Source organism: Ranitomeya variabilis, chromosome 3 (assembly GCF_051348905.1).
Source record: "Ranitomeya variabilis isolate aRanVar5 chromosome 3, aRanVar5.hap1, whole genome shotgun sequence".
Classification (NCBI taxonomy): Eukaryota; Metazoa; Chordata; class Amphibia; order Anura; family Dendrobatidae; genus Ranitomeya; species Ranitomeya variabilis.
Genome location: NC_135234.1, coordinates 636,769,973 through 636,793,870, shown reverse-complemented (window position 1 = coordinate 636,793,870; position 23,898 = coordinate 636,769,973). Strand labels below are relative to the sequence as shown.

The following is a 23,898-nucleotide window of genomic DNA, read 5'->3' as shown; positions in this document are numbered from 1 at the left end:
CACGAAACGACATCGCTAGCGATCCGTGACGTTGCAGCTTCCTCGCTAGCGATATCGTTTCGTTTGACACGCAGTAGCGATCAGGATCCTGCTGTGATGTCGCTGGTCGCTGAATAAAGTCCAGAACTTTATTTGGTCGTCCGATCGCTGTGTATCGTTGTGTTTGAAAGCAAAAGCAACGATACCAGCGATGTTTTACACTGGTAACCAGGGTAAACATCGGGTAACCAAGCGCAGGGCCACGCTTAGTAACCCGATGTTTACCCTGGTTACCAGCGTAAAAGTAAAAAAAAAAAAAAACAGTACATGCTCACCTGCGCGTCCCCCAGCGTCTGCTTCCTGACACTTACTGAGCGCCGGCCCTAAAGTGAAAGTGAAAGCACAGCGGTGACGTCACCGCTGTGCTGTTAGGGCCGGAGCTCAGTCAGTGTCAGGAAGCAGACGCTAGGGGACGCGCAGGTGAGCATGTACGGTTTGTTTTTTTTACTTTTACGCTGGTAACCAGGGTAAACATCGGGTTACTAAGCGCGGCCCTGCGCTTAGCAACCCGATGTTTACCCTGGTTACCCGGGGGCCTCGGCATCGTTGGTCGCTGGAGAGCGGTCTGTGTGACAGCTCTCCAGCGATCAAACAGCGACGCTGCAGCGATCGGCATCGTTGTCGCTATCGCTGCAGCGTCGCTTCGTGTGAAGGTACCTTTACTTACCTCCCCGACTTCAGGTCATATGGGTGGTGCTGAATGTAGCTTCAGTCATTGTCCTCCGGACACTTTCCACACCCTCATTTTGATTAATCTGCTAGATAGACTAAACCTCACGCTGAAGTTGTGGAAACCCCACGCTGGTGCACCGACAGCCAGCCCCCCTGGCATACACACTGAAACGATCCCCAGCTTCATTTGCCATGTGCACAGGCTTCTAAAGCAGGCAGTTGTCACAGGCTTTGTGCATGCTGTGAACGTGCGTGCCAGAGGTGGAAGCAGACTGGTGTAAGAGACATGCAGATAAGTGAAGCTGGGGACGTACACCCAGCTACAATACGTGTGCCTGGGAAGCTGGCTGTCAGCGCGCAGATGCAGAATTTGCAGTCGTCAGGGCTGTCCATTATAAACCGTTATCATCCGAAACACACATTTGCTGCATTTCTGTAGAATAGGGTGGATGTAGAATGTATCAATTTTTTTTATCAACTAATTTGAGTAAAACTGAATATTTCGTAATTAAAGTTATATTAACCTTACTTTCATGTTATGGGTTAAAAATAGGGATTTGTGTGTACTCACCGTAAAATACTTTTCTCCGAGCCAATAATTGGGGGACACAGGACCGTGGGCGTTATGCTGCTGCCACTAGTAGGACACTAAGCAATTCCAGAAAAAAAATTAACTCCTCCTCCGCAGTATACACCCTCTGCTGACTATCCTGAACCAGTTCGGTGCCAAAGCAGTAGGAGCTCACAAACAGAAGTGCAATGTGTCAAAACCAACAAAGACTACAAGCCAACGGCTAACAGGGTGGGTGCTGTGTCCCCCAATGATTGGCTCGGAGAAAAGGATTTTACGGTGAGTACACACAAAAATCCCTATTTCTCCTTCACCTCATTGGTGGACACAGGACCGTGGGACATCCTAAAGCAGTCCCTGGGTGGGAAAGCAGCACAACAGGTGAAACCTCACACGCCAAATGCTTAAAAGGGTGAACTGATTAAACGAAGCCTACAGATGCGAAACTGCCGATCGCAGAATCTGTCTGCCAAGGGCCGCACTTGAAGATGAATGTTGTAATGCTTAGGAAACGTGTGAAGACTGGACCAAGTCGCAGCCTTGCATACTTGCTGTGCCGATGCCTGGTGCAGAATGGCCCAGGAAACACCCACTGACTGAGTGGAGTGTGCCTTAATCCCGGCCGGGATAGGCTGACCTTTGACATGGGTAAGCTTCTTGGATCGCTGAAGGGATCCACCTGGCTATCGTGGCCTTAGAAGCAGGCAGACCTTTTCTGTGACCCTCCGGAAGCACAAAAAGGGCATCCGATTTGCGGAAAGACGCTGCTCTGGAAATGTACTTTCTGAGAGCCCTCACCAGGTCCAAAGTGTGAAGAGCCTTCTCAGTACGGTGGACTGGAGCCGGACAAAACGAGGGCAGAACTATGTCTTCATTCAGATGAAAAGCAGAGACTTTAGGCAGGAAGGACCGGATCGTCCTGAGCACCACCTTGTCGTGGTGGAAAATCAGAAACGGAGATTTGCACAACAAAGCCGCCAGTTCCGAGACCCATCTGATGGATGTTATTGCCACAAGAAAGGCAACTTTTCATGAAAGAAGAGCGGAACATCCTGTATTGGCTCGAAGGGAGTCTCTTGTAAGGCACTGAGGACCAAGTTAAGGTCCCAAGGTTCCAAAGGCATCTTGTAGGGAGGGACAAGATGCGAATCTCCCTGCATGAAGGTCTTAAACCTGTGCCTTGAAAGCTATCCGTCTCTGAAAGAGGATGGATAGAGCAGAGATTTGGCCCTTGAGAGAGGCCAGCGCTAGGCCCGAATCCAATCCCGCTTGAAGAAACTCCAGAATGGAGGGGATGGAAAACACCAATGGGGAAAGACCCTTATATTTACACCAGGAGAAAAAAGCTTTCCAAACGCATTGGTAAATATGCAATTGATGTACGCTACAGCCGTGGCGTTGTCTGATTGGATCAGGACGGGAGGTCCGGCCAAAAAGTGATGGAATTGATGAAGAGCTAGTTTTATCGCTCGGACCTCGAGGATATTGATTGGATGGTTGCCTTCGTGAGCAGACCAACATCCGTGAGCCGTGTGGTGACGAAAGATTGCACCCCAACCGAGGAGGCTGGCGTCGGTGGTCACTACCAGCCAGTGTACAAGGAGAAACGACCTTCCCTGATCCAATGACAAGTTTGCCGTCCACCACCTGAGAGACCGCCTGATCCTGGGTGCCAGGCAAAAGCGGCGACCCAAGGAGGCTGGATTTATGTCCCAGGCTGATATTAAAGTCTGCTGGAGGGGATGGAGGTGAAATTGGGAAAACGGCACCGCCTCGATGGACGCCACCATTTTCCCAAAGACCTGCATGGTGAACCGCAGAAAGTGAGAGAGGCCAAGCGATAGCAATTGGGCTCCCTGGATTAGAGAGGAAATCTTTTCCGGAAGGAGAATTACCAACCCTCGGGAAGTGTCAAAGATCATCCCCAAATAGGGAATTCATTGGGATGGAACTGGGGAAGATTTCTCCAGGTTCACTAGCCAACCTAGGCGAGACAGTGTCAATGGCGACACTGACGCTCTGCGCAAGCCTGATAGGACGGACCTTTGATGAGAAGATCGTCCAGGTAGGGTACAATCACCACGCCTGGGGAGTCTAGATTAGTCATGACGGCTGCCATGACTTTTGTGAATTCCCTGGGGGCGGTGGCGAGCCCGAAGGGCAGAGCAGTGAATTGAAAATTATAGTCTCCGACCGTAAAGCGTAGAAATCTTTGATAACTTTGTAAGATTGGAATGCGAAGATAAGATATGCGTCTGATGTCGATTGACGCAAAGTATTCTCCAGAGAAGCGATGACGGAGCGGAGGGATTCCATCCTGAAGTGGCGCACTGTGACGAATTTGTTTAACAACTTTAGGTCTTGGATGGGACCTTTCCTTGGGAGAAACCAGAACCATGACTGCACTGTTGCGGAGGGCTTGTAAGGCCTGGTAAAAAGAGGCTGCGTGCGCCTTGGACTTTGGAGGACTATACTGGAAGAAACGCGTTGGCGGGGGGGGGGGGGGGGGGGGATGTGAATTCGATCTTGTATCCAGAAGACACGAGATCTCCAACCCATTGGTCATGAACGACCGTTACCCAGACTTGGCGAAACCAAATCAGATGGCCGCCTACCCTGCCTGCGTCCTCCGGACACAGCAAGAAGTCATTGAGAGGAGAATTTGCGGGAAGGGGCACTTTTGGGCCTGGATCATGGGGATCTGTTTCTCCAGGAGTTAGAAGGTCTGAAGGAAGGTTGCGAACCCCTGCCTCTGCGTGGGGGCAGAGACGAGCTAGCGGAAGCGGCTGCGGATGACCAGTCTGTGGTACTGCGAAAAGGTCAGAAGCGAGCCTGGGACTGGTTCTGAAAGGGGTGATTGGGCATACGCTGAGGGAGGAATTTGCTCTTACTGCTCCCTGGTACGGCAGGGAGAGCAAAGATTTCTTTGAAGCAGAGTCTGCCTGCCATTCTCGGAGCTACAATGCTCTCCTGATGGTCACGTCGTTTGCGGCCGCAAGTACGGCACAATTAGCCACATCTAGGGAAGCATGAACTACGTAATCTCCTGCTCGGGCGATCTGGTAGGCGAGACTGGTCACCTCGGGCAGCAGGCTATTGTCCCCACTGGTTTTCACTATGGCCTCAGCCCAGGCTACCATAGCTCTAGCTACCCAAGTGGTGGCGAAAGAATGAAATAGCGTTGCTCCGGCAGCCTCGAAGTCCGACCTGGCCAGGTTGTCAATCTGACGATCAGTGGGATTTTTAATGTAAGATCCGTCAGCCAGAGTTTTTGAAGCAAGTCTCGATATGGGTGGATCTACTGCAGGGGACTCCGTCCACTCCTGTCTTAGAGTAGTTGCAAAAGGGCACCGAGCTTCTAGCGGCTTTAGGCCCGTGAAACGCTTGTCTGGGCAACTTCTATGCCTCTTAATGTCGGTAAACTCAGGGTGGTTAGCAAAAACCCTGTGAGGACTTTCTCTTTTAAAAGACACTGGGTGATCCGGATTAGTACCGGGTTCTTCGTCTAATTCCAGAGCGTGATTAACTGCCTCGATGAGAGAATCTATAGACTCCTGGAACTCAGGGGAGTCTGGGTCTGGGGACACATTTGACTTGTGTTCTGAGTCGTGTTCGCTGCACGAACCCTGGTGAGGGGGAACGAGACACAGAGCTACCAGATGCAGAGGCATCAGTTTCGTGGGGACGGGTCACAGGTACGTTTTCTAGAAGAATGTGTCCAATTTGTGGCCGTCCTGCCCACGTCTGAGGAAGGCTCTTGTGTGGCTCAGGGGCCCTCTATGGAAGAAATGGAGATGCCCTGGCTTGAAGAGGAGTCACGAAAGGACTCTAAGGCCTTGGTGAGAGAAACCATGGACTGAGTCAAGGAAGAGGCCCATTCTGGGAGGCTGGGACCGCTGTGTTCTACAGTATCGTGGGGGCTCCTGGGGGCCTGAGGCATCGCAGACCATACAAAACGGGTTAAGGTGCCCCCGAGGCAGAGAAACATTACATGAGGCACATGCGGCATTACACCACTGTGTGGGCTTTATCAGCTCTTTTAGTAGGTTTTGATTGCGACATTGAAAAATGGGAGGCTACCACAGGTAAGAGGCCTCCGTGAAGTTAAGCGGTGTGCCTGCGGTGGAAGGGTTAAGATATGTGCGACTGCTGTGGAGGGGTTAAGCGGCTAGCTTACACAGGTCCTGTGTCCTACATCCGTGCCCCCTAAGAAGTTGCCTGCTGCGGTGCCCAGCATGCAAATAGCATCCCCCGTCTTCCTGCTTCAGGAGGAAGACAGAGATAGTTCGGCGCTTCTGGAGGGTAACGAGAAGCACCAGAAAAAGTGGGTGGAGAGAATGCTCGGGGGGCCGTGGCTGCATAATGCAGCATCCCGGGAAGGCAGGGCCATTCAGGATCCCATATATAGAGCACTAAAGGGGGGCAGACCCGGCCAGGTGGGCGGGATCAGGCCTACCTCGGCCAGGGACTAAATTAGAGACCGCGGCCGTCTCCATGGGGAAGACCGCAGCTGCAGCGGGGGAGCAGGCCATGGAGAGAACCGCAGCCAGGACGGTCGGCAGCTGGAGACTGCCACGGCCAGAGGAGAGGACGGCGGTTGCAGGCAGGCAGTAGTGAAGGCCGCGGCGGAGCATTGGACCGGGTGTCTATACCCCCGGTGGCCCGGACATCAACAAAGGACCCCGGGGAGGGAGGTAAGGAGTCCTCCCTCCCACTGAAATGGCTGTACTCTGCGAGCAGAGTCGGGAGCGCTGGGCCACAGACAGCGAATGTCAGCTGCGCCGTCCATCCACAATCCTCCATCCCTTTGATAGGGAGGTGGAGAGAGGGCACGATAGATTCCTGTCACCAGCTGCTTTCTCTCAGTGGTGGTGCAGTGGGGCCACACAAAAGCCACAAGGAAGCTTCTCCTTCACCTCATTGGGGGCAGGCAGGCTGAAGTCCTGGCTCCGGAAGGGGGTATGTGGGGGCGACACCCCATGTTCCTGTCCATTGTTGGTGTGGGGAGAGCGGACCCATTATAAGGAATCCATCGACCCTGTGAGAGCCCAGGCCGACACGGAGGTTGCAAGAGGGGGTACGGGGAGGCGACCTTCCGCGTTCCCGCCTGTTGATGTTTTTGGGAGATCGGGACCTTGAAAGGCCCCGTCACCTGCTCAAACCGTGGAAAAAAGAGAAAAAATAAAAGAATAGTAAAAAATAAAATAAGAAAGTCGGGGTCTGAAGTCAGACTCCAGTGCCTCCTACAGACACCAAGCAAGAACTGGTTCAGGATAGAGCCAGCAGAGGGTGTAGACTGTGGAGCAGGAGTTAATTTTTTGGTGTAATTGCTTAGTGTCCTAGTGGTAGCAGCATAACACCCATGGTTTTGTGTCCCCCAATGAGGCGAAGGAGAAAGTGTTATATAAAACTAAATCAAAATTTATTCTTGCATTCAGCGACATGGATTCAAATATTACTTTTCAATTTCATTCTGTCATTTTTCTCAAGGCGCTAACAAATAAAGACAGGATTTGGGTGCGGCGTTTGTTCAGGTTGGAGAGATTATTTTTTAGTTTTGCCTTATCAGTTTCCAAAGGAGTCCTCTTAAAGAAGTTGTCCACTACTATAACTTTTTTTTTCATAAATCTTGCTATTATGTGCCACTGAAAACATCTACTGTGTTTATTTTAGCAATATTACCTTTTATCATGCTGTAGCAGCACATCTTTAGTGCTGGATCCAGCTCTTATGGGGTTAACCGACAACTTCCTTTCTCCTGAGTTATTGTGCTCTAATACTACAAGTTCCATGATGCATTGCACTCGCCTGTAACTCTGCACCTGGCACACCCACTCCAAAACACACCCCAACCCCTCCCTCTATCTTCAAAAAGATTTGTGATGTCATTTCTGTCCAACCTCCTCTTTTACATTTGTCCAACCCACACTCCATTACACACAGATAGATAGATAGATAGATAGATAGATAAATAGATAGATAGATGAATACATACAGATATATCTATATATATGTCTATTTCTATATATATATGTCCATATTTCTAAACCCCTTCACCCCTGGAGCTTTTTTGTTTTCGTTTATCGCTCCCCTTCTTTGCAGAGCCATAATTTTTCCATCAATACGGCCATGTGAGGGCTTATTTTTTGCGGGACAAGTTCTACTTTTGAACGACACCATTGGTTTTACCATGTCGTGTAACAGAAAATGTGAAAAAAATTCAAAGTGCAATGAAATTGCAAATAAAGTGCAATCCCACACTTGTTTTTTGCTAGGTTAACTAAATGCCAAGGCTGTGTGCACATGTTGCGGATTTGATTGCAGTTCCGCAGCGTTTTTTGCAGCACAGAATTGCATCAAATCCGCAGTGTAGTGCTCAACCAATGTAAGTCTATGGGAGCCGCAGACTTGTTGTGCACATGCTGCGGAAAAGGCCGCACCGAAATGCAGCTTTTTTTTCCTCGCAGCATGTCACTTCTTTTGTGCGGAACTGCAGCGTTTCTGCACCTATAGACTTGCATTGAGTCGGGCACATCCGCAGCAAAACCGCAGATGTAAAAAAGATCTGCAGTTTTGCTGCGGATGTGGGTCCGAGAAACGCTGCAGTTCGGGAGGAGGGAAGTGTGTGGGCGGAAAGTGGGCGGTGACTGTGTGCTTGGTCTGCGGGCTGTTCGGATGTGTTTGGGACTGTTCGTGTGTGTGCGGGTCGTCTTTTGGGGTGTGTGTGTGCAGGCATCATCCGATGGGACTACAAGTACGCAGCATCCAATCTGCAGCTCATTCGGATGTAATCTGGACAGTGGACACACATCCTACGCTATCCTTACATCTATCAATAGATATATCTATCCAGATATATCTATAGTTAGATATAGGAATAGATAGTTGGCTGCATCTATAGATCTATCTATATGTAGATCTGTCTATCCATTTAATCTATCATCTATCTGTCTGTGTGTAATGGAGTGTGGGGTGGACAAATATAAAAGGAGGTTGGACAATAATGACATCACAAATCTTTTTTTTTGTTCAATAATACATCTTTATTTAGGTTTCAAAAACGCACCAAAAGAGAATTAAAAAATGCATCAAAACCGCGCAAAAAACTGCATAAAAAAACCATCAAAACTGCACCAAACACAGCATCAAAAACGGCATCAAAACCGCACCAAAACTGCACTAGGTTTTGGTGCAGTTTTGATGAATTTTTTGGTGGTTTTGATGCTGTTTTTGGTGCGGTTTTTGCGTGGTTTTGATGAAGTTTTTGGAAATAAACGGAAAATGTGCATGATTTTAATGGAAACATGCATGAAAAACGGATTCGGAGGCCAGATTCATCATTTCACATCTCAGTTTCATACATTTTTTGCCGGATCCGTCGCTGTGCGTTTTTTTGCCGGACAGAAAATAACTTTCCTCTATGTGTTTTCCGTCCGGCGGAAACAGCTTTTTTGACTGATCCGGCAAAAAACGGATGAAACGTGTGGTCATCAGGCGCAATCCGGCGCTAATACAACTCTGAGAAAAAAACGGATCCGGCGGAAAAAAATGGATCAGTTTTTTACAAAACTCGCCGGATTGTGCCTGACGGCAAAAACCTGATGTGTGAAAGCAGCCAGATATATGGATAGATACATCTATGTATCTATAGATATATCTACCTATAAATATATCTACAGATAGATATATCCATAGATATATAATAGAAAGGCCGATGTTTCTAAGGCTACTTTCACACTTGCATTATTAGCAATCCGTTGCAATCCGTCTTTTTGGGAAAAAAACGGATCCTGTAAATGCGCTCGCAGGATGCGTTTTTTACCCATAGACTTGTACTAGCGACGGATGGCCACACGTCGCATCCGTCGTGCAACGGATCCGTCGTGTTTTGGCTGACCGTTGTCACGAAAAAACATTCAAGTGAAGGTTTTTTTGTCCGTCGCGTCCACCATTTTCTACCGCGCATGCGTGGCCAAAACTCCGCCCCCCTCCTCCTTGGACTTCAGAATGGGCAGTGGATGCGTTGAAAAACTGCATCTGCTGCCCACGTCGTGCACAAATTTCACAATGTGCGTCGGTACGTCGGCCCGATGCATAGCGACGGACCCGTACCGACGCAAGTATGAAAGAGGCCTTAATGAGCGTTGAATTTAATAAAAAAAGGAAAAAAAACGGCGTGGTCTCCCGCGCAATTTTCTGCGCCAGAGGGGGAAAGCCGACGGCCGGGGGCCAATATTTGTAGCCTGCTATGAATATCAGCCCGCAGCTGTCTGCGTAGCCTTTACTGGCTATTAAATAGGGGGACCCCCAAAAAAATGACGTGGGGTCCCCCTATATTTTATAGCCGGAAAGGCTACGCAGACAGCTGTGGGCTGATATTCATAGCCTAGGGAGGGGCCATGGATATTGGTCCCCCCCCGGCTACAAATACCAGTCCACAGCTGCCCCAGAAATGGCGCATCTGTAAGATGTGCCAAATCCAGCATTTAGCCCCTTCTCTTCCCACTCCCGTGTAGCGGTGGAATATGGGGTAATAAGCGGTTAATGTCACCTTGCTTAAGGTGACATTAAGCCGTGTTAATAACGGATAAGCGTCAATAAGACGCCTATCCATTATTAATCGAATACTAATAAAGGGTTAATAAAACACACACACATTAGGAAAAAAGTATTTTAATATTCTTCAGTTAACCATACTTCAGCGCCTGCAAAAAACGAAAAATAATAAACCGTATACTACCTGTCCGCCGTAGTCCAATTAATAACGAGTGTCCCACGACAATCTCCCCTATAGAACAGTGACATCGGGTGATGTCACTACTCTATAGGACCTCCAGTGACACACTGACAGGAGACAATGGCTCCTGCAGTGCATCACTGAGAGGTTACCTTAGGACAAAGTCTCACTTTATGGCAATTGCTGCCTGGGAAAATTTCTCAAACAGCAATGGCATAAAGTGAGACTAGGGACTATTTTCTCACAGGGGCGTAGGAATACACTGTGAGGAATACATTGTGGAAGGATACCTTCAATCATTGTATTCCTGGAGCCCCTGGAGAGCGGTCGCATCATCTGATGCTGCAGCTCTCCATGGGAGATCGTCGTGGGACACTCGTTTTAATTGGATATCTGCGGATCAGGGAGTATAGTGTTTGTTTATTATTTTAATATTTTTTACAGATGACACTGGCTTCGGGGATCAAAGTGACAAGTGATGGTGAGTATGTACTCTATGTTATATGTACTGTATGTCTGTATGTATGTTGTATGTATGTACGTACTGTATGTGGCATGTTGCATGTCACATGTTGCATGTCGTTGCATGGTGCATGACGCATGTTGTCGCATGTCATTGCATGCTGCATGTCATCGCATGTTGCATGTCATATGTTGCATGTCGTCGCATGGTGCATGTCGTTGCATGGTGCATGTCGTCACATAGTGCATGTCGTCACATAGTGCATGTCGTCGCATGGTGCATGTCGCCGCATGGTGCATATCGTCACATGGTGCATGTCACATGTTGCATGTCGTCGCATGTTGCCACATGTCATCGCATGGAGCATGTCGCCGCATGGTGCATATCGCATGGTGCATGTCGTCGCATGTCGTATGTTGTCACATGTTACATGTCACATGGTGTGTGTTGTATGTATGTAGTGTATATGTGTGCATGTGTTTTTTTTTTTACATTCAACACATTAGCCGGATGATGGGACTACTACTGTCCCATCATTGGCTAATGTGTCACTTACTGTCACTGTAGCAGGCAGAGCCTGATGAGACTTGTAGTCCCATCGGACGAAGCCTGCACAGACACCCCCGCCGCCACCACCACTGCACAGTCCCGCAGCAGACCCCAGCACGGCCAGCAGATCCCAGCACCGCCCACACATACCGGCGCCGGCCCGCCTGCACATCCCTGCCTAGCCCCGTCCGCCCCCCAGCACAGCCCCGCCCGCCCCCCCAGCACAGCCCCGCAGGCCCCCCCAGCACAGCCCCGCAGGCCCCCCCCAGCACAGCCCCGCAGGCCCCCCCCAGCACAGCCCCGCAGGCCCCCCCCAGCACAGCCCCGCAGGCCCCCCCCAGCACAGCCCCGCAGGCAGCCCCCAGCGCCGCCCACAGCCCAGTCACTCTTGATGAGTGGCTGCTGACTGAGCCTGGAGTCACGCCTGCTCATGACGTCACGTCAATTTCCAGAGTCTGAAAATTGACGTGACGTCGGCGGAAATAAGCGGTGGCTGCAGCCTGGGGGTCACGTGACCCGGACTCAGCTGCCAGCATAGCGCCGCTCACAGGCGAAAACGGCAACAGAAGGTATTTACACAATTCATCAGGGGCCCCGGGGGGATACATTGGGGGGTTAACTGAAAGTTGTGGACAACCCCTTTAATTTTTAAAAGATATGAGACATCCTCCAAGCACCTCTGGAAATGTTAACCTAGAAAAAATTCAAAGGACATGCGCAAAAGAACGCGGCAGTGGTACATGGGGGTAACCTACAATACAAACACAGCATATATGCATGCAGCAGCTGTGGGCTTCTGGGTTACCTTGGCCCCGTGTACACATATTTCTGAATCTCACCTGGGAGAAAGTCTGCATCCTCTGTCAAGAAATTGAGATAATCTTCCTGCGGAAGCCAAAAGTAGACCAAAATATGGAGGAGAGGGTTTGATTGGCCGGGATGTGAATTCTGGGTGGTACTGAACACCAACAAAATATGGATGCTCTGAAATACAAAAGGTGAGTATTTATATTATTTTGTTAATCAATAACCTCTTCCAATTACATCCACTGCCTTTTTGATGTCCTAATGGACGTGCCACTATCCACATTTAGGAAGTGAAAAGTCAGAGATTATTTATCTTAAGATCGTGGTCCCAGGATTCCTGCTATCAAACAGCGTTCAATTACCCTTGCTAACAAAACTATAGTGAGGATTAAAGGGCCACTGTCACCCCCTCCAGCCGTTATAAACTAAAAGAGCCACCTTGTGCAGCAGTAATGCTGCATTTTAACAAGGTGGCTCTTTCAGTTTTTGGTGCATGTATTCCCAAAATAATGCGTTTTATAAATTCTCCAAAATACCTTTCTTTTGCCAGGGAGGCAGGTCCTCACCCCCCTGCTTGAAACGCCACACTGCAGTCACTCAAATCTTCAGGTGCGCTGGGCGCCGCCCCCTCCGCGCTGTGTTCGTATGAAATCCGGCGCCTGCGCTGTGTAGTAGTGTTTGGTGCAGGCGCAGAGAGCTCTGGCCGTCTGACATCACAGCCAGGCTTGCAGACTGCGCCTGTGCGGCCGCCCTGCTTGTGAATCCCAGCCCCGCACTCTGCATAATGCATAACACACTGCGGGGCTGGGATTAGCAAGGTGGGTGGCCGCACTGTCCGCACAGGCGCAGTCTGCAAGCCTGGCTGTGACGTCAGACGGCCAGAGTTCACTGCGCCTGCACCAGACACTACTACACAGCGCAGGCGCCGGATTTCATACGAACACAGTGCAGAGGGGGCGGCGCCCAGCGCCCCTGAAGATTTGAGTGACTGCAGTGTGGCGTTTCAAGCAGGGGGGTGAGGACCTGCCTCCCTGGTGAAAGAAAGGTATTTTGGAGAATTTATAAAACGCATTATTTTGGGAATACATGCACCAAAAACTAAAAGCCACCTTGTTAAAATGCAGCATTACTGCTGCACAAGATGGCTCTTTTAGTTTATAACGGCTGGAGAGGGTGACAGTGGCCCTTTAAGTGCTGTCAGTGATTACTGTAGATCAATTAACTGCTTGTATATCACAGACTATAACAAACACTGCATGTAAGGTGGTGTGACAGATGTAGATCACTTTCTATCTGCTCCCTGCAGTGCAATTGAGGGGATCCCATGACAGTTGCTATAGCAACTGGAGGCCCAAAAATGGCTTTTGGTGCACCATAGTCTTGCACAATATCTAGAAGGCAGACTTAGTATAAAACCGACAGGCTAGATAAAACCTTGCACTAAATAAGTAGTTCAGGGTATTAGCTGTTGTGAATACTGCTCTTGGGCTCCCTCCGGAGGTTGTTAGTGGTAGTGCAGTGGTCTCTGGATTATAGGCCAGGGCAGGTGTTTCTGCTTATTGCAGCTCTATTGGGTATTTAGGTTTGTAGGATCCATCAATCCCTGCCAGTTGTCCATTGTATCTTGGAGGGATTGCATCTCTCTCTGGCTCCACTGCCCTGCTGTCATTTCAGCTAAGATAAGTGCCTTGTTTTGGTTCTCTGTAGCACGCATGCAGTATGCTTTTATGTGCAATGCAATCTATTGTGTTTTTGTCCAGCTTGACTTGTTTGGATTTTTCTGTCATGCTGGTTTCTCTGGAGATGCAGATATACATCCTATGTCTTTAGTTAGATGTAGTATATAGTATTTTCTGCTGTGGAATTTTCTAGTGTTTTAATACTGACCGCTTAGAACGCTGTCCTATCCTTTCTATCTAGCTAGAAGGGCCTCTTTTGCTAAACTTTTTTTCTGCCTGTGTACGTATTTCCTCTTAAACTCACAGTCAATATTTGTGGGGGGCTGCCTATCCTTTGGGGCTCTGCTCTGAGGCAAGATAGGATTTCCCATTTCCATCTTTAGGGGTATTTAGTCCTCCGGCTGTGTTGAGGTGTCTAGGCCTGGTTAGGTACATCCCACGGCTACTTCCAGTTGCGGTGTCAGTATTAGGATTGCGGTCAGTACAGGTACCACCTACTCCAGAGATAGTCTCATGCGGCTCCAGGGTCACCGGATCATAATTAGCTATGAACACATTTAACCCCTTTACCCCCCAAAGGTGGTTTGCATGTTAATGACCGGGCCAGTTTTTACAATTCTGACCACTGTCCCTTTATGAGGTTATAGCTCTGCAACGCTTCAACGGATCCCAGTGATTCTGACAATGTTTTCTCGTGACATATTGTACTTCATGTTAGTGGTAAAATTTCCTTGACGTTACTTGAGTATTTGTGAAAAAAAAAAAATTGGAAATTTGGCAAAAATTTTGAAAATTTCGCAATTTTCCAACTTTGAATTTTCATGCCCTTAAATCAGAGATATTTCACACAAAATACTTAATAAGTAACATTTCCCACATGTCTACCTTACATCAGCACAATTTTGGAACCAAATTTTTTTTTTTTGTTAGGGAATTATAAGTGTTAAAAGTTGACCAGCAATTTCTCATTTTTACAACACCATTTTTTTCTACGGACCATATCACATTTGAAGTCACTTTGAGGGGTCTATATGATAGAAAATACCCAAGTGTGACACCATTCTAAAAACTGCACCCCTCAAGGTGCTCAAACCCACATTCAAGAAGTTTATTAACCCTTCAGGTGTTTCACAGGAATTCTTGGAATGTTTAAAAAAAAAACAGAACACAAAAACACATTTAACTTTTTTCACAAAAAATTATTTCAGCTCCTATTTGTTTTTTTTTCCCAAGGGTATCAGGAGAAATTGGACCCCAAAAGTTGTTATACAATTTGTCCTGAGTACGCGGATACCCCATATGTGGGGGTAAACCACTGTTCGGGCGCATGACAGAGCTCAGAAGGGAAGGAGCGCAATTTGACTCTTCAATGCAAAATTGGCTGGAATGGAGATGGGACGCCATGTTGCATTTGGAGAGCCCCTGATGTGCCTAAACAGTGGAAACCCCCACAAGTGACCCCATTTTGGAAAGTAGACCCCCTAAGGAACTTATCTAGGTGTGGTGAGCACTTTGAACCCCCAAGTGCTTCACAGAAGTTTAGAATGTAGAGCTGTGAAAATTAAAAAAAATAATAATAATTTTTTTTTTCCCCACAAAAATGTTTTTTAGCCCCCAGTTTTGCATTTTCTTAAGGGTAGCAGGAGAAATTGGACCCAAAAAGTTGTTGTCCAATTTGTCCCGAGTACGCAGATACCCCATATGTGGGGGTAAACCACTGTTTGGGCGCACGGCAGAGCTCGGAAGGGAAGGCGCACAGTTTCACTTTTTCAACGCAGAATTGTATGGCTTGAGATTGGACTTCATGTTGCATCTGCAGAGCCCCTGGTGTGACTAAACAGTGGAAACCTCTCAATTCTAACTCCAACCTTAACCCCAACATACTTTTAACCTCGCCCCAACACCAACTCTAGCCCCAACCCCAACAGGAAAATGGAAATAACTACATTTTCTTATTTTATTATTTTTCCCTAACTAAGGGGGTGATAAAGGGGGGTTTGATTTACTATTTATAGCGGGTTTTTATGTTTGGCAGCTGTCACACTAAAAGGCGCTTTTTATTGCAAAAATATTTTTTGCATTACCACATTCTGAGAGCTACAATTTTCCCATATTTTGGTCCACAGAGTCATGTGAGGTCTTGTTTTTTGCTTGACGAGTTGACGTTTTTATTGGTATAATTTTCGGGCACATGACTTTTTGATCGCATTTTGTTTTAACCCCTTAACGACCGCCGATACGCCTTTTAACGGCGGCCGCTAAGGGTACTTAAACCACAGCGCCGTTAATTAACGGCGATGTGGAAAAAGTGAATAGCGCCCCCCAGAGTCGGATTTTCTCTGGGGTCTCGGTTGCCGGGGGTAGCCGAGACCCCAGAGAACATGATTCGGGTTTTTTTTACCGACCCCCGAGTTGCGATCGCCGATAATTAACAGTTTACCGGCGGTCGCAACAAAAAAAAAAACAAAACGCGATTTGCCATTTAATTTCTCTGTCCTCCGATGTGATCGCACATCGGAGGACAGAGAAATGTGGTCCCGGATAGTCCCCGATAGCCCCCCAATACTCACCTACCTCCCCTGGTGCTCCTCGTGGCTCCCGATCTTTTTCCGGAGAAATAATGGCGGGCGCATGCGCAGTGCGCCCGCCGCCCGGATGTTCTTTGGGGTCTCGGCTGCCGGGGGTAGCCGAGACCCCAAAGAACATGATCGGGGTCGGTTTTTACCGACCCCTGTTTTGCGATCGCCGGTAATTAACTGTTTACCGGCGACCGCAAAAAAAAAAAAAAAAAAAAAAAGCGATGTCATTCTCTGTCCTCTGATGTGATCGCACATCAGAGGACAGAGAAATAGGGAGATTCGGGGACCCTGTTATACTTACCGGTGTCCCTGGGTCCTCCTGCTTCTTCAGCTGGCCGCCGGCTTCTTGCTCCGGTAAGAAAATGGCGGACGCATGCGCAGTGCGCCCGCCATGATCTGCCGGCCGGCAGAAAAAAATTCTTCCTCTTTTTATTTTGGTCACTGTGAGATCCTACCACAGTGATCAAAATAAAAAAAATAGTAAATAACCCCCCCCTTTATCACCCCCTTAGTAAGAAAAAAATAATAAAATAAAAAAAATGTATGAATTTCTATTTTCCAAATAGGGGTAGGGTTAGGGTTAGGATATGTGCACACACAGAATGGTTCTCTGCGGATTTTTCTGCAGCGGATTTGATAAATCCGCAGGACCAAAACGCTGCGTTTTACCTGTGGATTTACCGCAGATTTACCGCGGTTTTTGTGCGGATTCCACTGCGGTTTTACACCTGCGGTTTTCTATTATGGAGCAGGTGTAAAACCGCTGCGGAATCAGCAGAAAGAATTGACATGCTGCGGAATGTAAACCGCTGCGTTTCCGTGTGGTTTTTTCCGCAGCATGGGCACAGCGTTTTATGTTTCCCATAGGTTTACATTGTACTGTAAACTCAAGGGAAACTGCTGCGGACCCACAGCTGCGGAAACGCTGCGGATCCGCAGCAAAATCCGCAACATGTGCACATAGCCTTAGGGTTTGGGTTAGGGTTAGAGCTAGGATTAGGGTTAGAGCTAGGGTTAGGGCTAGGGTTGGGGCTAAAGTTAGGGTTAGGGTTGGGGCTAGGTTTAGGGCTAAAGTTAGGGTTTGGGCTAGGGTTGGGGCTAAAGTTAGGGTTAGAGTTGGGATTAGGATTTGGATTAGGGTTGGCATTAGGGTTACATTTGGGATTAGGGTTAGGTTTGGGATTAGGGTTAAGGCTAGGGTTGGGATTAAGGATAGGGGTGTATTGGGATTAGGGTTAGGTTTTGAGGTTAGGGTTGAGATTAGGATTAGGGGGGTGTTGGGTTTAGGGTTTTGATTAGGGTTATGGTTAGCTTTGGGATTAGGGTTAGGGGTGTTTTGGGGGTTAGGGTTGTGATTAGGATTATGGATCGGGTTGGGATTAGGGTTAGGGGTGTGTTGGGGTTAGGGTTGGAGTTAGAATTGGGGGGTTTCCACTGTTTAGGTACATCAGGGGTCTCTAAACGCCACAGCCAATTTTGTGCTCAAAAAGTAAAATGGTGCTCCCTACCTTCTGAGCTCTGCCGTGCGCCCAAACAGTGGTTTACCCCCACATATGGGGCATCAGCGTACTTGGGATGAATTGGACAACAACTTTTGGGGTCCAATTTCTCCTGATACCCTTGTGAAAATAAAAACTTGGGGGCTAAAAAATCTTTTTTTGTGGAAAAAAATATTTTTTATTTTCACGACTCTGCATTATAAACTTCTGTGAAGCACTTGGGCATTCAAAGTTCTCACCACACATCTAGATAAGTTCCTTGGGGGGTCTAGTTTCCAAAATGGGGTCACTTCTGGGAGGCCTCTACTGTTTAGGTATATCTGGGGCTCTGCAAATGCAACATAACGCCCGCAGACCATTCTATCAAAGTCTGCATTCCAAAACGGCACTCCTTCCCTTCCGAGCTCAGCCATGCACCTAAACAGTGGTCCCCCCCACACATGGGGTATCAGTGTACTCAGGACAAATTGGACAACAACTTTTGGGGTCCAATTTCTCGTTACCTTTGTGAAAATAAAAATTGGGGGGCTAAAAAAATCTTTGTGAAAAAAATATTTTTTTGGGTTTTCACGACTCTGCATTATAAACTTCTGTGAAGCACTTGGGCATTCAAAGTTCTCACAACACATCTAGATAAGTTCCTTGGGGGGGGGTCTAGTTTCCAAAATGAGGTCACTTGTGGGGGGTTTCTACTGTTTAGGTACATCGGGGGCTCTGCAAACGCAACATAATGCCTGCAGACCATTCTATCAAAGTCTGCATTCCAAAACGGCGCTCCTTCCCTTGCAAGCTCTGCCATGCGCCCAAACAGTGGTTTATCCCCCACATATGGGGTATCAGCCTACTCAGCATAAATTGCACAATAAATTTTGGGGTCCAATTTCTCCTGTTACCCTTGTGAAAGTAAAAATTTTGGGGTGAAAAGATCATTTATGTGGAAAAAATATGATTTTTTTTATTTTCATGGCTCTACATTATAAACTTCTGTGAAGCAGTTGGGGGTTCCTAGTGCTCACCACACATCTAGATAAGCTCTTTGGGGGGTCTAGTTTCCAAAATGGAGTCACTTGTGGGGGGTTTCTACTGTTTAGGTACATCAGGATCTCTGCAAATGCAACATGACACCTGCAGACCATCCCATCAAAGTCTGCATTCCAAGCGGCGCTCCTTCCCTTCCGAGCCCTGATGGGTGCCAAAACAGTGCCCAACCCCCACATATGGGGTATCAGCGTACTCAGGACAAACTGGTCAACAGATTTTGTGGTCCAATGTCTCCTGTTACCCTTGATAAAATAAAAAATTGCAGGCTAAAAATCATTTTTGAGTGAAAAAAAAGGATTTTTTATTTTCACGGCTCTATGTTATAAACTTCCGGGAAGCACCTGGGGGTTTAAAGTGCTCACCACACATCTAGATAAGTTCCTTAAGGGGTCTAGTTTCCAAAATGGTGTCACTTGTGGAGCGTTTCCACTGTTTAGGCACATCAGGGGCTCTCCAAACATGACATGGCATCCGATCTCAATTCCAGCCAATTCTGCATTGAAAAAGTCAAACGGCGCTCCTTCTCTTCCAAGCTCTGCGGTGCACCCAAACAGTGGTTTACCTCCACATATGGCTTATCAGCGTATTCAGGAGAAATTGCACAACAAAATGTATGGTTAAATTTCTGTTTTTACACTTGTGAAAATAAAAAAATATGGTTCTGAATTAAAGTGTTTGCAAAAAAAGTTAAATGTTCATTTTTTCCTTCCACATTGTTTGAGTTCCTGTGAAGCACGTAAAGGGTTAATAAACTTCTTGAATGTGGTTTTAAGTACCTTGAGGGGTGCAGTTTTTAGAATGGTGTCACACTTGGTTATTTTTTATCATATAGACCCCTCAAAATGACTTCAAATGTGATGTGGTCCCTAAAAAAAAATGGTGTTGTAAAAATGAGAAATTGCTGGTCAAATTTTAACCCTTATAACTCCCTAACAAAAAAAAATTTTGTTTCCAAAATTGTGCTGATGTAAAGTAGACATGTCGGAAATGTTATTTATTAACTATTTTGTGTGACATATCTCTCTGATTTAAGGGCATAAAAATACAAAATTTGAAAATTGCAAAATTTTAAAAATTTACCATATTTCCATTTTTTTCATAAATAATCGCAAGTAATATCGAAGAAATGTAACCACTAGCATGAAGTACAACATGTCACGAAAAAACAATCTCAGAATCAGCAGGATCCGTTAAAGCGTTCCAGAGTTATAACCTCATAAAGTGACAGTGGTCAGAATTGTAAAAATTGGCTCGGTCATTAAGTACCAAATTGGCTCTGTCACTAAGGGGTTAAACATCTTTTTATTAATTTTACACATACTGAGAACAAATAAATAACAGATGGTCGTGTAGAAGAAGTTAAAGAGCGCTGAGCAGGCATTCTTTAGAAATTTGGTAACATTGTTATATCAAAAAACAATAATTTTGATCACTTTTTATTCCAATTTTTGTTAGGCAAAATGAACAAAAACCAGCTATTCATGAATTTCTTTTGGGGGGGGAGGGGGGCGTTTATACCGTTTGGTAAAATAGATAAAGCAGTTTTATTCTTCTGGTCAGTACGGTTACAGCGATACCTCATTTATATCATTTTTTATGTTTTGGCGCTTTTATACAAAAAACTATTTTATAGAAAAAATAATTCTACATCACTTTATTCTGAGGGCTATAACTTATTTATTCGCTGATGACGCCTCATTTTTTGCGGGACAAGATGACGTTTTCGGTGGTACAATGTTTATTTATATCCGTCTCTTTGATCGCTTGTGTTATTCCATTTTTTGTTCGGCAGTATGATAAAGCATTGTTTTTTGCCTAGTTTTTTTTTTTTACGGTGTTCACTGAAGGAGTTAACTAGTGGGACAGTTTTATAGGTCGGGTTGTTAGAGATGCGGCAATACTAAATATGTGCACTTTTATTGTTTTTTTTTATTTACATAAAGAAATGTATTTATTGTAGTAATAATAATATATATTTTTCTTTATTTAGGATTTTTTTTTTCCAACACATGTAAAAAAAATTATTATTTTTTTTTTTTTAAACTTTTTTTTTACTTTGTCCCAGGGTGGGACATCATGGTAAAGTATCAGATAGCTGATCTGACACTTTGCAATGCACTGTGTCAGATCAGCGATCTGACAGGCACTGCAGGATGCTTGCAGGTGCGAGAGCAGGCGCTTGCAAGCCACCTTCCTGCAGGACCCGGAAGGCCCCCCGCCGCCAGGGCCTGCAGGAAGGAGGAGACTTTCGGAGCAACGCGAACACATCGCATTGCTCCGAGGGTCTCAGGGAAGCACCCAGGGAGCCCCCTCCCTGCATGATGCTTCCCTGTGCTGCCGGAACGCTGTGATCATGTTTGATCGCAGTGTTCCAGGGGTTAATGTGCCAGGAGCAGTGTGTGACACAAAAAAAGTTAGCTCCTCCTCTGCAGTATACACCCCACCGACTGGCATTCTGATAGTTAGTGAGAGAGCAGTAGGAGAAACAACAAAGTTGAAAGAACACAACCACAGATATCTTAACTGTAATCATAGAACACAGAAAACAAAGGAACGGATGAACATGGGAGGGTGCTGTGTCCCCCAATGAAGGCTCTGAGAAACAGATTTTACGGTAAGCAACCAAAAACCCTGTTTTCGCTATCGCTTCATTGGGGGACACAGGAACCATGGGACGTCCCAAAGCAGGACGGAGGGAGGGAGCAGGAGGGAAAAACAGACTTCCATCAGGTCAGAGAACTCACCACTGCCGCCTACAAGATCTTTCTGCCTAGGCTGGAGTCTGCCGAAGCGTAGGTATGGATCTTGTAAAATTTGGCGAACGTGTGGACGGAAGACCAGGTTGCCGCTTTGCAAAGCTGTAGGGCGGAAGCCATGTGGTGCACCGAACAGGAGGTGCCGACTGCACGGGTAGAGTGAGCCTTAACCCCAGGAGGGGGCACTCTGCTCTTGACCTGGCAAGCCTCTAAAATTGCAGTTCTAATCCAGCGAGCAAGTCGCCTTGGAGGCTGGCAGGCTTCTATGCATACCATCTGGAATGATGAAAAGAGTCCGTCTTCCGAAAAGAGGCAGTTCTAGCCAGACAGACCCTCACTGCCCTGACCAGGTCTAGCTTGTTAAATGAACGTCCCAGAGGATGAGTCGGAGCAGGACAAAAAGAAGGTAGAACAATGTGCTCGTTGAGGTGTAAGGCCTCTTTCACACTTCCGTCTTGGAGCTCCCGTCAAAATACGTCGATTTTTGCAAAAACAGGATCCTGCAAATTTTTCTGCAGGATCCTGTTTTTTCCCATAGACTTGTATTAGCGACGGATTGTGACGGATGGCCATCCGTTTCATCCGTCGTGCACTGGATCCTGTGCAATTTGGCACTACGTCATCTGGAAAAAACATTCAATGAAACTTTTTTTTGTCAGCGTCGGAAAAACGTTGCACGACACATCCCGATTCATACGTCGTTGCCCATAATGAAAGCCTATGGACGCAGCATCTCTCTCTAGGACTAGATTGAGATCCCCTATGGATCCACGGAACCCTGATGAGGAGCTGCATGCGCCACTCCCTAAAGGAAGGTCTTGACCTGCGGTCGTGATAACATCTTCTGGAAAAGAATGGAAAGCGCCGATACTTGACCCTTTAGAGAACTAAGGGCAAGACCAGCGTTCAGTCCTGCCTAGAGAAACGCCAAAATGGAAGGGACAGAAGAGGATATAGGCGAGACGTGATTGGACTCGCACCAGTGGAAATAGGCCCTCCATGTTCGATAGTAGATCCTAGAAGACGACGGCTTCCTAGCCTGGATCATGGTGTGAATTTCCCGATTTGAAAAACCAGACGCTTTCAGAACCGCGGTCTCAGCAGCCACGCAGTCAAACTGAGCGATCGAGAATTCGGGTGGCAGATCGGGCCCTGAGACAACAGATCGGATCTGTCTGGAAGCCGCTATGGAGCACCCGTGAGAAGGTTGACTATCTCCGGGAACCAAGACCTTCTGGGATAATCCGATGCAATCATAATGACCGGCACCCCCTCTGCCTTGATCTTCTTCAGCAGCTTGGGAAGAAGGGGAAGGGGAGGGAACAGATAGGGAAGCACGAACTGCGACCGAGGAATGGCCAGAGCATCGGCGCCCACTGCGAGGGGATCGCGGGACCTGGAGACGAACCAAGGAACCTTCCTGTTCAATCAGGATGCCATGAGGTCCACATCCGGAGTCCCACATGGAAGGCAAATCTGATGGAAGACCTCCTGATGCAGAGACCATTCCCCCTGCCGCAAGGCCCTCGCGGCTGAGAAAATCGGTGGCACAGTTGTCTACACAACCGCGGTGCATATCCCCGGAACCGTCACCTCTGCCCAAAGGAGGATCTTGGATACCTCGGCCAACGCCAAGGAACTCCGAGTCCCTCCCTGGTGGTTGACATATGCCAGTGCCGTGGCATTGTCTGTCTGAATTCGGGTCGGCAGACCCTCCGAGAAGCCTTTCCCAGTGAAGGAGGGACAGAGAAATGGCCCGTATCTCAAGGACGTTGATCGGCAGAGTTGATTCCTGTCAAGTGACGAAATACCGCCCCCCAGCCGAGAAGGCTGGCGTCCGTCGTCACCACCTGCCAGTCAAAATGGCCATCAACGCTGCCATGATCTTTGTGAAGACCCTGGGAATGGTAGCGAAACCGAAAGGCAGGGCGACAAACTGGAAATGCTCCTGATGTACCACAAAACGTAGGAATCTGTGATGTCCCGGAAATATGGGAACATGAAAATAGGGGTCCTGAATGTCTATGGAGCACAGAAATTCCTGTGACTCATATTAGCGATTTGGTCCGAATCCAGCTCCAAAGCATCCTTCGAAGGCGAGTCCAATAAGGCCTCGCCTGACTCGGGAGAGGAGGACCGGGAAGAAACATACCGCTGAGACGGACTGGGGAGCTAGACGGAACGGGAAGAGGACTCTGACCGGTATTCCTATCTGGATCTTTTGCGGCCTATCTTGGCCGTCCGAGGGGCTTCCTGTGACCCACTGGCTACCACCGAAGTCTGCAGGGGCAACCTGTCAAGTACAAACACAAGGGCCTGAGACTCCCTGGTGAGATCCGCCACAGATTGTGACAGAGGAAGCCCACCCTGGAATAGGGGCCTCACTCTCACCTGAGACAGAAGGGAGCTCCTGAGCGGTGGGTACATTGGTGTTGCAGCATTCCTGACAGTGCGGAGAGGACTGACCTGAAGGAAGCCTGCATTTACAAGAAGAACACACAGTGTC

General features: G+C 47.5%; 1 protein-coding gene across 4 annotated transcripts in view; it reads right to left on the bottom strand.

The window, feature by feature from the left end:
* Nucleotides 1–23,898, bottom strand: part of CTPS1 (CTP synthase 1) — a 233,945-nt gene that overhangs the window by 16,494 nt on the left and 193,553 nt on the right. For all 4 annotated transcript variants that reach the window (XM_077297579.1, XM_077297577.1, XM_077297580.1 and 1 more), the window contains one exon: nt 11,871–12,015. In XM_077297579.1, the coding sequence (XP_077153694.1) occupies nt 11,871–12,015 (145 nt within the window). The remainder of the gene's footprint in view (nt 1–11,870; nt 12,016–23,898) is intronic.